The following is a 14,449-nucleotide window of genomic DNA, read 5'->3' on the forward strand; positions in this document are numbered from 1 at the left end:
ATTGATAATAAATACTAAGCTATTTTGCTCCATTGAAAGCAGCAACTTTTTACTTCCAGGTTAAGAGGGATTTATGAAATACAGTTTTCAAGCATCTCCTTTTCTTGGGTTTAGGATGAGGAAATTTTAAGAAATTGATTGCATTGGTAAAAAATCAGGTAAATTGATATTCAATTGGGAGAGTTAGGGGTTCTGGAATGGCAACTGTGCATCTGGTTGCATTGATTAGTGTATCATATTTAGAATGTTCAATAGGCTTGCTAATTGTTTACATTGTTGTCACTGCTACTATTTTTGTTAATCTTCAATCTTCTGAGCCCTTGAACCACTCTATGTCTTCAGAACTCACAGTAAATGCTTAGAGCAGTGCTTCCCAAGCTTCGTTACTCAAAAGGGCTTATCAGAAAGTCCTTTGGACCCAATGTAGGTAATGCAATTTAATTTCAATGTCTCTGTTGTGATTGAGTAATGGGTTTGTGTGTTGCTACCCAAAGAAAAAATACTTTTACCCAGGTTTGGGTAATTTATCCAAGTTTGGGAAGCACTGCTTAGAGAATGGCAGCCCAGCTGCCTCCTTATATTTGTTTGGTTGTACATTCAATTTTTCGAAACAGACTTGGGGAAAAAACAGCTATGATTTGTGAGAAGGGCTTGTATTTGCTTGGTTTAAACTTTTCAAAATTAACTTGATGCATCCAATGTTTCCTTTTGCTTTTATTGAGTTGGAACACAACGTGGAAAACTTACTAAGCCATCACCTACCTCTGGAAGTGGGACTTCTCTTCTGAGTGATTTTACTGCTCACTGTATTGGCTGGCATGATATACTGACTCACCTGCATGCTTGTGAAGAGGCAGCAGCTTCACTGATCAATTCTCTTGTGAATTTGCCATTGTTTATTTACGCTTGAGCAACTTGGCTTCAGGAGTTGTAAGAAACTTTTCTTCCTGCACAGCTTTGGCTAACAGGTGACACATTAAAATATTAACTTCGGTGTTTGAAAAAGCACCCATGAGCTACATTGGCTTTTAAAAGACTAACACATGCATCTCAACTAATTAATATGTTATACATGTCCTGCAGCACATTCTTGTCTATATCTTTATATGTTTCCTTTTTTAAACTGGACAGTGAAACTTTTTAAAAAATTCTAATGTTTTTGCTTTTTTCTTTTTTTTTTTACTTTCCACCTTCCAGCTGTAGAGTAGTTCCTGGAGAAGGCCATTACAACAATACAACTTCATATCTTAGCCTGTGTCGTTATGCTTAGAAGTGATGGTTGCCTGTTGCACAAAGAATGGAAACTACTCTTAATGAATTCTCTACTCCCCTCATCCCCATGCAAAATAAGTTCTTTTCAATATGCAACCTGTGTTCTCATTTAGCCCTTTTTTTTTGGCATGTTATGTCTGGAAACAAATAAAAAGCTTTATCTTTGAAGTGCTGCTGCAGGAAGAAAACTTACAAATGCTGAAGAAACATACTTCATAATGTAATAATTGCCATGGTAGCTTATTATGCTGATAAGAAATATTCAAACGGTGTTTTTTAATTTCATTATAGAACTTTCTTTTAAAAAAGCAGTTGATTGTTTAAACATGTGCACTTTTACTATTTTGATATTTACTTTAATATCTTTTTATTATTTTTTTTGTAGAAGAGTTTATATTAATGGGAAAAAAAATCTAGTGACTTATGCTAATAGTCTGTCTATTTGGAGCTATTGCTTGATCTTTCCTCATCCATTTATGGCAGAGTTTTATACTATATTGTATTGTTCTACCCTGTATTTAGAAAGGAAGTTCAATACAAACTAGGACTTCTGCTAAACGGTCTACTTGCTGTATATCAGCATCTTTTTTTTCTTTTTTAATATAAAATATTAAGCTTTATATGTTTTCAATTACTGATTTTTTAACTGCCATGTTAATTGAGAAATCCAGGGTATTCAAATTCTGGGGTTTTTTCATATTGTATTATTATTCTTAGGAATAGTTCAATGTAACAAGAAGAAAACTTGACTTTGCTCTGGTGAAAACAGTTATAGGCACTTGAAAATAAATATTAGTGTTACCTATAAATTCCAGAATGTCTGGGTTTTAGGAAAACCTTATGGTGTATGATTGGTTAACAGAATTTTATACAACGATATCACTTAAATTCCAAATTGGAATTGTTTTTGTTACTACTTTGTTTTATTGTGCCAAATTGTGTTACATTTTAGAAAAATAATGTCTGAAGTTATGACTGCTAGGGTGTTCAACTTCAGCGCTTTTTTTTCTTCATTTAATTATTGCCAGTAGTGCCTTTCATAATTTTCAAGGGAGATCACTAAGCTAGCTTAGTCCGTCCAAGAAATAAAGAACCATGGTTTTGAAAGCTAGTTGTCAAGTGGAGCAATAAAGGCAATATAAACTCCCCTTCGCACGTTTATTAATGAGTAGACCTACTGTAGAGTAGATCTACTACATATGCTCAAATTGTAAAAAATTCTGTTAGTCAATGATACTTCATCATGCAAATTCAGGGGTATAGAAGAAAAAAAGTAAACAAAACACAAATATACTTTGCAAACCAAAAGTAATATTATTGAACAAAAAGAAGCAAGGTGTATTAATCCATTTGTGGTTGCAGTACAGAGGATGTTTTGGGAGTTCTGGTAGCTTTGTGTGGTGATGGATCCAGTTAACCATAGTATTGTTTGCAAATGTGAAGAAGAAGAAAAAGCAAGATATTTAATATTTTTCTCTTGCATGTTTTATCTAATTCATTTGTGATTTCAGGAAACAGAAGCTGAAATGTGCATCAACAAGTTGTCCCCTCAGTGCTATTTGTTGAGGCTAACTTTGAATAATTAAATTTGGTAACCTTGCGAGGAGCAGAAATCAGTTTATCTTTATATAAAATAATTTTTAAAAGAATTGAAATTATAATCATGTCATGGGAAAAAAAGCTTTCTGTTTGCTGAAAAGATGTTCTAGAAGGTGGGGACTTAAGTTTTCATCCTTTTGGTTACAGTATTGACTTATAAGTGATATGATTACATTTAAAATTACATCTCTGTGTGGGTATTTATTTGAATGTCAAAGTACTGTATTATGTTTTTATGTAAATTTCCTTTTAGTGGTGGATTGGTCTCCATTTTATTGTCATATGCATGCATGAACTCTTGCCAAGTAACCTTTACACAGACCTGCAGCAAAGAACGTAATGAAATTCTTAAAAGGAGAACATGGAAATTAAGGAACAACGCCGGTGTCATTTTTATAATTTTAGGAGGTCTAGAGGGCAATGTTAATTCCCCAAAAAGAGTGCATGTTGTAAAGGAAAGCAATCTATCTGCGTAAAGGTAGTCACTGGCAATATCAATAAAGGAGAAGGAAGAAATTCTGGCTATTTTCTTTTTTTAATTATATCATTTTGTTGAAGAACATGTTAATTTATAAAGTATGTTCCATTCTCTATATATTACAAGAATCGACAGTATTTAAAAAGAAAGATGCAGATAGACAGATCTGATTTTTTTTACTGAAATCAAGAACAGTTTACAAGTTATTTATCTTTGGATGAATTTGTATTCTGTTTTAAAATAGAGCCTAAAGAAGAGAAAAATAAGGAAGCTGTGATAATCTAATAATAACTGATACAAAAGCATTATTATTATTATTATTATTATTATTATTATTATTATTATTATTATTATTATTATTATTATTATGCTCCTCTCCGAGGATTCGAGCCTTTTAGTCCTAAGGGCTCCAGAAAACAGAGTGTCCTAAGGCTGTCTCACATTTTAACCATTACAGTTTATTGGCTTAAATAGAAATTTGATATTAATTTTGAGAGCTGCAAAAATTCAGTAACAAATATTACTATATTTACTATGCTTTTAAATAAGAGAAATAAGAAGATTAATTTCTATGTACGTTGCCTGCTCTCCGAAAAACAATGATAATATTTTATATGGATATATCATTCTGGGAAATGAATATTTAAACTAATAAAATCACAAACTGAGTATCATATAAGGTATGGCAGCCAAGGGGAAAAGATATAAGAACTTCATACATTCAACACAAACAGAAAACAGTCTATATCACACAGGCTCCACCTTCTGAAATATCATCTGTAAGGATCTGTAAGGATCGATGGATGGATAATACAGCAGAACCTTTTACACCTATTTTTTTGGTGTCCCCATTTTTAAACTATACTGTATATTTGTGTATTAGGTTTGGTTCTTACAAAACAGGTAAGTTCTAAGAAGATATTCTGACCCTACTGTTTCTAAACATGGCTGAAATGCTAATGAGAGTCAATACGAATCTTGGTGTGGACCCATATTTAATTGTGTTTAGTATAAATAAAATAAAATCAATGAAATGTAAATGAGTCTACTGAGTCTGACTAAATTTTTTTTTCAGTCAGGCCCACATATCACACTAAACTATGGTTCAGTTTCCTGCATAACCCTAACCTTTGAAGTATGGTTTTCAAGCACAGTTGTTGGGTTCTTTATACCAAACCCAGAACTACATTATAGCGAATATTAGTAGAGATACATAGTGAGGGACACACTTTTTTGATAAAGGTTAGCCACAGGTTCATATGATCTTCATAAAGGACATGAGGACATTTTCTCTATTGCAGTTCTTAAGAACTGGCAGTCACAACCATGCTGCTCCTGATAATTGATATTGTATGTAGCCACTGGCAGATTATGTGCCACAAAATTATTGTTAGTTTTTAATGTTCTAGGTTGCTTCTGTCCTTTGATTAGTTTTCATCTATTGCTTCTTGTGCTGTCCTCAGGTGCCCCGAAGAATAGATTGACCCCCTAATCCGAGTACTTGTAATTAAACTAGATATATCCAATCCCAGTCCCCTAATCATCTTTGTTGCTCTTCTTTGCACTCTTTCTAGAGCAGTGTTTCCCAACCTTGGCCACTTGAAGATATTTGGACTTCAACTCCCAGAATTCCCCAGCCAGCAAATGGAAGTTGAAGTCCAGATACCTTCAAGTAGCCAAGGTTGGGAAACACTGTTCTAGAGACTCATCTTTTTTACATTGTGACGACCAAAGCTGGATGCAGTATTCCAAGTCACAGTGTAGAAGCTAAAACATATAAAGAATGGTTGCTAGAATTGGGTTTAATGAAATTTATTTATTTATTTATCTATCTATCTATCTATCTATCTATCTATCTATCTATCTATCTATCTATCTATCTATCTATCTATTTATTTATTTATTAGATTTTTATGCCGCCCTTCTCCTCAGACTCAGGGCGGCTCACAACATGTTAGCAATAGCACTGTTTAACAGAGCCAGCCTATTGCCCCCACAATCTGGGTCCTCATTTTACCCACCTTGCAAGGCTGGAAGGCTGAGTCAACCTTGAGCCAGTGATGAGATTTGAACCGCTGACCTACAGATCTACAGTCAGCTTCAGTGGCCTGAAGTACAGCACTCTACCTGCTGCGCCACGCTGGCTCAAATTAGGGATTGGGTTAGGGCAGTGCTTGTCAATTATTTTTTATCCCCTCCTCTCCCAAGGAAAAAGGAGACATTTTGCACACACACCCCAATTCTCTGATCTGGGCCCCAATGGAATGTTAGTGTTTTGACACAGAGCCAATGTGGTCCCATTAGTGCAGTTTAGAGCAATATTATTTCTTGTGATCTTGATGCTATCCCGTTGTTGATGCAGTCTAGAACTGCACTGGATATTTTGGCAGCTGCAGCACACTACTTCCTCATGCTCAAGCAGTGATCCATCAGAACACTTAGCTAACATTTTTCTAGTGTTGGCAAACTTTTTTGGCAATCAGTGCCAAAATGGGAGTATGCATGTGTGTGCTAGAAATGGGAAAAGCAGCCACCTGATGCGCATGCGTACGCCGGAAAGATGATCTTCCGGTTTCCGGCATGTACATGTGCACTGGGTGGCTGCTCTTCCGCTTTCCACCGTTCCCATGTGCATGAAGACCAGCTGGCCGGCATGCTGGGGCACGAAAGAGCAATAGGTGATGGCTCGTGTGCAAAGAGAGATGGCTCTGCATGCCACTTCCAGCATAGATGCCATAGGTCAGGGATGGTGAACTTATGGCACGGGTGCCACAGGTGGCACGCGAAGGCATGTCTGCTAGATCATGAGTCATTACCCTAGCAAAGCTCCAACATGCCAGCCAGCTGATTTTCAGCTCTGGGAGGGCATTTTCAACTCCCAGAGAGTCCCGGGGCGGATGAGGGAAATGCCACTGTAGCCTCAGGTGAAAAAAAGGTCTACCAGGCCCACCAGATGTTTGGAAATGGGCTGTTTCAGGCCTTCAGAGGGCTTTTGGGGGGGGAGCGGGAGGCTGTTTTCATCATCCCCAGATATTCAAGTATAGGTGTGGGCACTCACGCATGTGTGATAGCACACGCACACACGCTTTCGGCACCCGAGGAGAAAAAGGTTCGCCATCACTGCCATGGGTTCATCATCATGGTCCTATTCTGTATCTATGGCTTTGATTTTTCCTGCCTAAATTCAGCAACGTACTTTTCTCACCACTGAACTGCATTTTATTGAGATAAGACCCAATGTTCAAGTCTCTAAAGATCTGGATTTGAGTCCATCTTCCAAAGTGTTGGCAATTTCCTCCAGCTTCATGTTGCCTACAAATCTGATGAGTTCCACTTCCTCATCTAGATCATTTAGGAAGATGTTGAAGAGCACCAGGCCCAAGTCAGAACTTTGAGGTACCTCACTGCATGCTTCCTTCCATGTAGAAAGGAAGCATGCAGTGAGGTACTTGCTTCATTGAAGACTACGTTCTGGGTGTGATTGGTCAGCCAACTGAACCCATCTTGTAGTAATACTATTCCACATTGTTCTATCCCTTTTGGTAGTCAGAAAATCTATCGTCTGTAATATAGGAAGCTGACAGAAAACATGGCAAATACATTATGGTCTTTTTCCCCCACGCATAACTTTGTAAAAGGAAAAAAACTGATTCAAGCAATTAAGTCAGACATAAATGTAAAGAAATAAATGAGATTTGGAAATACTTTAAAGTGGCCACTAGATGGCAGTGCAGCATGTACAATAATGGTATAACTGAATCCAAAGCACAACCAATTAGCAGTACATAGCAGCATTTAGATGCGATAAAGGTCAAGTTTCTTCTAAGAGGATTTAGCTCTTCACCTATAGATTTTTAATGTGTTCTTCAGTTTTTAAAAACATTTTCTTTTTAAAAATTAACTCATTCTTTTTCTTTAATGGGACATTTAGTTGAGCACTTTGTAATCTGGAAATAACTTTTCTCAAGATGAGAAATCTTATACAACATGAAATTTAAGATAATCTTTCTTAGCAACAAATATTAAATCAGCCCTCGTGGCTCAAGTATTAGAATTACAGCTCTTACCAATTGCTCCTTTTTCATAAATGCAGGTGGGCTGCAAATATAGGCAGATGGGGGGAAATGGAGGCAGTACCTTACCTTACTGAGGGTAGCTGGGGCTGGGAGGGATCAAGCACAAAATGGCTTGGATTGGGGTGGTTATTCCCCTCTATGATCTTTAATGTCAATAGGGAATGCCAGAATTATCACTGTAAATCATTGCACTCATATTACAGGTCATGTTGCAACATCACCAATGTACAATGGCAATCCCAGCACTAATTCTGATTTTAAGTCAAGGACTCCTATATAAATTTGAACTTGTTTTCTAATAACTTTCACTTGGAAGAATTAAATTTCCTCTTCTGAACTATTTTCAGCATCTTTTAGGGAGGGAAAAAGGTGTGTCTTATACTCTGAAAAATACGGTATTTCCCATGAATGGGAAATCCAGTTTATCAACTACCAGCATTGAGAAATACATTTCAGTAAAAATTGCAAAATATTTCAGAAAACAGTACACTCGTTTTAGTGACTGCCTCACTTACAGTTATGGCAGTGATGAAAAATGAACTTTGTGACTAATCCTTGCATTTATGACCTTCACAGGTCTTGAAAGCTAAAGAAAGCTGAATTGAAATTGTAAAGTCATGATGTTTCATTTAGTGACTGCTTCACCTGACAACCAAGTTGCCAGTTCCACTTGTGGTCACTGCTTGTACTATATATTATTATTATTATTATTATTATTATTATTATTATTATTATTATTATTATTATTATTTAGATTTGTATGCCGCCCCTCTCCATAGACTCGCATATTCTCCATAGAGTGGCATACTCTCTTCTTATGCCAGAAGAAAATAAATTACCATCTGAATTAAGCAATTCAGAGACATTGCACCCACCTACCACAAATGCTTTTATCATTTTAAGTTATTTCTTTATTGACTCACCCAATAAAGCAAGTGCTTGTTTTGGGATTACACTATCTTTGCAAAAACTGCAAGCTTACCTGAGAAGTAATTATATCTGGGATACTAGACTGCCTCTGAATATATGCATTGCATTTCAACCATAATATGAAAACACTATTAAGCAGCTTCTCTTGCAATGAGAAAATGCTGCATAGGTTCAGAAGTTGAAGAAAGCATGGCAGGACAGTCCTCCTGTAGGAGAGCAATGACAGTGCTTATCTGCACGGATATGCTACTTATAGGGCAAAAGTCTTGGGTATTTTGGCATTTCAACTTTTCATAGAAGAGGCCCCCATGAAGTCACCTGTACATGTTCTATGGGTAAATTATCAATACGTTATGATCTCATTATATGAATATTAATTAAAAGGTAAAAGTGACTTGTAGGTATGTGTGAACACCAGTAACTGATTGTAATTTTATTTGCAGTTATATGTGGAACATATCACTAAACCAGTTCATAGTGAATTATGGAGTAAAACAACTTTGATATCAGAGCAACTGAATTACCTATTTTGAATTTGCTTTGCATATCTACTTAAGAGGTATATGCCTACGATACATATTTTATTAAAGTTGCATGTTGACCTAGGGGTATTAATATTTATGATAACCAACCATTTCTTGACAGACACTACTATGGAATGGTCACAGCTGCTACTGATCCATTTTTTAAATCTACCTGATTTGTTTGTGTGTTTGTGGGTTCAGTGTATTTATACTTACACAGAATTACAATAAGAGTCCGGTGGTGGTTTGACAAATAGCAAAATGAAGTAGCAAGTAATAATAATAAAGAAAATGGAGATGAATTGTTATTTTTATGAATATAAATATTCATACATTCATTTTATTTAAAACACTATGTAACAATTTTTCAAAATTAAGTAAACATCCTGATTTGCAAGATTCAAATATCAAGGCATTTTCTTTTTCTTTTATGAAACTGTTTTCATTTTGCCTTTTTATTTTTTACATTTTGCCTTTTATTAATTTAGTTAAGCTACCATTAACACCAACTTGTGTTAAAAATTAGTCTTTTGTCACAAATTATTCTAACGATGGTCAAGGAAACCACCTTTTTTTGTATGCAGCTAATCAAATAAATGCACAGACTTTTATCTAAACGTCTCTGCGATAATTATAGTAATATTTAAGTTTCACAACAATTTCATGAATTTACTTATCAAATTAATATACTAGTATCCCATCTCATATAATGTAACTCTGCAAGAAAAGCAGCAAGCTAAAAGTGATGCTGGAGTCTTAAATATGGTTTTCTAAGATCTAAATTCAGCAATGTCTTAGCCAAAGTACCACATCCTGATATCATGTAAGCATTGCTATATGTTCTGCAAAACGTAACATTTGTTAAACTTTTATTCTCCTCCCCATCAGGCAGTCCAAGACCCATGTTTTGCAATATTCCAGTGTTCTGGAAACTGCATCTCTATAGTTTCTAAACTAGAACCAGATTTTTATGTAAGTTCTATCTGAATTAAGTTGGTACCAGTTTGCCTTAGGCAGTGAAGCCTGTTTGAATTTTTCTACTTTTGCCTCCTTGAAATTCTCATTTGTCTCTGTTGGGTTTTGCATTTGTTCTATTGTTCATTGTGTTTCATTTATTTAAGGAATTAGCCCATCCATTATTTACACTGTGGTATGTGTATATGTGGAGAGGAAAAACTAATCATGGTGTGCACGTGGAACATTTGTTATCTTCTTTGCTGCCCTCCCCCAACAAAGCAAATATTTGGCCATCTGTTACAGCTCCCTCTATTGCTCGTGGTGTTCCATCCGATGTGTTTTCCAGGGTCAAAGGCAGGTGGTCTAACAAATATAATTTGGTGCAGGGAGATGGCCAAGATGAGTAATAGCTGGTGGTGCTTTCCAGCTGAACTAGTGAGATCAAGAGGAAAGAAATCCAGATGGGGTCTCATTATCTTTAGCACTATCCACTGCAGCAGCTCAGGCTTTGAGTTGCATATTTATATCCTAACCTCTTCCGTTGTCACTGAGATGTGCACAGAAATTTAGCAAATAACTTATAGAGGCTGTTGTACTGAATCAAAAGCTAATTTTTTTTAAAAAAAGATTAAAATAAAACATCTTGCTTTTGTTAATGTTAAGCCACATAAAAATATTTTTAATGACTGTAAACAGCCGTTACTTTGTGGTAAGATGAGTGGCCATTCAATTTTATAAATAAATTTGTAGAATACACTGAAAGAAAACAGAATAACAGAGTTGGAACCTTTGAGGTCTTCTACCCCAACCCCCTGTTTAGTCAGGAAAGAGTTATTTACATGTAACTACAATTGTTTAAATGGATAGAATGGAATAGAATAGAATAGAATTCTTTATTGGTCAAGTGTGATTGGACACACAAGGAATTTGTCTTTGGTGCATATGATTTTAGTGTACGTAAAAGAAAACATACATTTGTCAAGTATCATCAGGTATAACACTTAGTTATCATAGGGTTCAAATAAGCAGTTAGGAAACAATATTAATATAAATTGTAAGGATACCAGCAACAAGTTACAATCATACAGTCATAAGTGGGAAGTGGGTGATAGGAATTATGAGAAAAACTAATAGTAATAGTAAAGTAGCCTTAGTTAATAGTTTGACAGTGGTGAGGGAATTGTTTAGCAGGATGATGGCATTCAGGAAAAAACTGTTCTTGTGTCTAGTTGTCTTGGTGTGCAGTGCTCTGTAAGGAGGTTTTGAGGATAGGAGTTGAAAGAGTTTATGTCCAGGATGCAAGAGGGTCAGTAAATATTTTCACAGCCCTCTTTTTGACTCCTATGGTATTCAGCTCCTCAATGGAAGGCAGGTTAGCAGTAATTGTTTTTTCTGCAGTTCTTATTATCCTCTGAAGTCTGTGTCTGTTTTGTTGGGTTGCAGAACCAAACCAGACAGTTATAGAGGTGCAGATGACAGACTCAATTATGAATGTACACATTTATATAAGTACACAGAACCTTGTTTAGAACCTTCTAGATTACAGAATTGGGGGGAGCTATGCAAAAAAGATCGTGCAAAACTCAATAACTGTCTTGTTGGCAATGGAAATTTTGGACTCAATTGTGGTCATAGTTAAGGACTACCTGTATGTTTAAGGAACAATATTTAATTAATTCCTATAACTCAGCTGGGTGGCAGGGCCAAACCTATCCTAGTTGATCTTAAAAAAACTAAGTATATAAACTAGGAAAAATAGTAAGACTGATAGGAAACCCTAGGCTATTTGTTAGACTTAGAAATACAATATATTTTACAATAACAAGATAATTTGTATACTCTTGCAAAGAAAACTAATGAAGATATCCACAAACTAAACATAGATTGAGCTTGACTTGTGGTTACTTTGATCTTATAGATGACTATAAATCCTAAATTTGATGGTGGGTTCCAGTTTTCTGTGTTCTTTTTTAATGTGTTTAGTTTCATAATTTTAATATAGCTTTTATGGCTATTTATTTATTATTTATTTCTTTAATTAGATGTATAGGCTGCCCTTCTCCCCGACTCAGGGCAGCTCACAAGGGTAAAAATAAATAAACAAAAACAAGAAATACAATTAAAATGTTTAAAAAATGCATAAACCCCACCATAAAAAATGAACAATCATTCCTCTTTCATACTAATGGCTGGAGCAAAGCTGTTGAGCACGGCCCTCAGGCCTGCCAGCACAGATGTGTTTTTAATGCCTTTCGAAAGGCAAGGAGAGTGGGGTCGGTGTGGATCTCCGGGGGGAGTTGGTTCCAGAGGGTTGGGGCCACAACATAGAAGGCTCTCCCCCGTGGACCCACCAGTTGGCATTGTTTGGCCAAAAGGGTCTGGTGGAGGCTGACTCTGTGCAACCTAACTGGTCACTGGGATATGTGAGGCAGAAAATGGTCCCATAAATAATCTGGTCCAATGCCATGTAGGGCTTTATAGGTAATAACCAACAAATTTAACTTTTGATTGGGGGCTGCCTGGAGTAGGTTATAAAATAGGCAATTATATAAACATTTTTAAAAATAAAAATGGTCCACACTGTTCATTCAAAAGGAACTCTTCCTCAGTTTAGTGAATCCAAAGGACAATATAGATAATCTTTGACTTGTAACCATTTGCTTAGTGACTGTTTGAAATTACAACAGCACTTAAAAAAGTGACTTACGATCATTTTTCATGCTTAAGACCATTGCAGCATCCCCATGGTCACATCATAAAAATTTGGATGCTTGACAACTGGCTCATATTTATGATGGTTGCAGAGTCCCAGGATCATAGTGATCACCAGGGCCGCCGATAGACGGGTATTACTGGTAGCGGCGTCCCGGGCCCCGGCCAAATTGGAAAATGGGGGGGCCCGGGCCCCGCCAAAAACTCCCCAACTCCGATTGAGACAAATTCTGCCTCTGCGGCCCGCACCTTCTTCCCACCCCCACGAGGAAAGAAGGCAGGGAGGCCGGCAGACAGGCAGGGAGCCCCGATGGCAGCCGCGGAAGGAGGAAAGACCGCGGGGTTGGCTCAGCCCTCTGGAAGAAAGCCGCGCTGCTGGGGAAGCAGAACTGGGGAAGCCGGGAGAGGGCTGAGCCCGGCCGGCTTCTCCGCCGGCCTTGTGTCCCCCCCCCCCGAGGATTGCAAGGGCAAGAGAGCCGCGCCTTTCGGCTTCCGGAAGTGCTGGGCTGGGGGTTCGGGAGGGCCATGAACGCCGCCCGGAGCCAATGGTTTCTTTTGGGCTTACTTGAATTCCTGCTGCTGGTAAGCGCGCGCGGGTGGCCGGGTGGGAAGGGCGAGGCGCGAGGGGGAGGCAAGTGGAGAAGCGGAGAGAGAGAGAAGTGGACCAAAAGAAAGAAAAGGGAAAGAGAGGGAGGGAAAGAGAAATGGAGAGGAAGGAAGGAGGGAGGGGAGGGAGGGAGAGAAGGAAGGAAGAGAAAGGAGGGTAGAAAGAGAGGGAGAGAGAGAGGAGAGAGAAAGGAAGAGGAGAGATAGAAAGGAAGAGAAAGAAAAAAAAGAGGGATAGAAAGAGAGAGAGAGTGAGAGATGCTCAGTGAGCCTTTCTTTGAAGTTGCCTTTCTTTCTTTCTTTCTCTCTTGCTCTTTCATTCTTTTTTTCTCTTGCTTTCTTTCTTTCTCTTTCTTTCTCTCCTTCCTTCCCTCCTTCCATTTCTTTCATTCCCCCTCTCTATTTTTATTTCTCTTTCATTCTTTCTTTCTCTCTTTCTTGCTTTCTTTCTTGCTCTTTTTCTTTCTCTCTTTTACCTTCCCTTCCTCTATTTCTTCTTTTCTTTCTCCTTCCTACCTTCTTCCCTCCCTCCCTTCCTTCAGTCCTTCCTCTCTTACTCTCCCCTTTCATAAGTTTCCTTGCTTCCTTCCTCTGTTCCTGTCCCTTCCCCCTTTTTCTTTCTTTCTTTCTTTCTTTCTTTCTTTCTTTCTTTCTTTCCTTCTTTCTTTCTTTCTTTCCTTCCTTCCCTCCCTCCATTTCTTGCTTTCCTCCCTCATTCCCTTCTTTCACTCCTTCTTCTCTTACTCTCCCCTTTCCCACCTTTCCTTGCTTCCTTTGCACCCTTCCTCTGTTCCTGTCCCTTCCCTCTTTCCTTCCTTCCTTCCCACCCTCCGTCCATTCATTCACCCATTCCTCTCTTGATCGCCCCTTTTACCATTCCTTCCTTCCTTCCTTCTGATGTGGGCCCGGGCCGGCAGAGTAGTTTGCTTTTGCACCCCGTCTCGAGCTCCCTTGGTGCCAACCCGGCCCTCCCCACTTCAGAGAGAGGGGGGAGAAAGAGAGAGAGAGAAAGAAAGAGAGAGATAAAAAGAGAAAGATAGAGGGAGGGAGAGAAAGAGATAGAAAGAGACAAAGAGAGGGGGAGAGAAAGAGACAGAGAAAGAGAGAAAGGGAGATAAAAGAGAAAAAAGAGAGAAAGAGAGATAAAAAGAGGAAGAAAAAGAGAGAGGGGGAGGGAGAGAAAGAGAAAGAAAGAGAGAAGGGGAGCAAGGGAGAGAAAGAGGTAGAGAAAGTGAAAGAGAGAGGGAGGGAGAGAAAGAGATAGAAAGAGAAAGGGAGAGGTTGGGAGAGAGAAA

General features: G+C 37.8%; 1 protein-coding gene across 3 annotated transcripts in view; it reads left to right on the forward strand.

Annotated features, from left to right (window-relative positions):
• The window catches only part of BICD2 (BICD cargo adaptor 2), a 90,466-nt gene extending 87,079 nt beyond the window's left edge, over positions 1–3,387 (forward strand). For 2 of the 3 annotated variants that reach the window (XM_070738522.1, XM_070738523.1), the window contains one exon: positions 1,198–3,387. In XM_070738522.1, coding sequence (XP_070594623.1) covers positions 1,198–1,203 — 6 coding nt within the window. In that variant the 3' untranslated portion in view covers positions 1,204–3,387. Of the gene's footprint in view, positions 1–722; positions 874–1,197 lie in introns of those variants that run through there. The other variant, XM_070738519.1, reaches the window with a different exon arrangement.
• The last annotated feature ends 11,062 nt before the right edge of the window (positions 3,388–14,449 follow it).

This window comes from Erythrolamprus reginae, chromosome 2 (assembly GCF_031021105.1).
Source record: "Erythrolamprus reginae isolate rEryReg1 chromosome 2, rEryReg1.hap1, whole genome shotgun sequence".
Classification (NCBI taxonomy): Eukaryota; Metazoa; Chordata; class Lepidosauria; order Squamata; family Dipsadidae; genus Erythrolamprus; species Erythrolamprus reginae.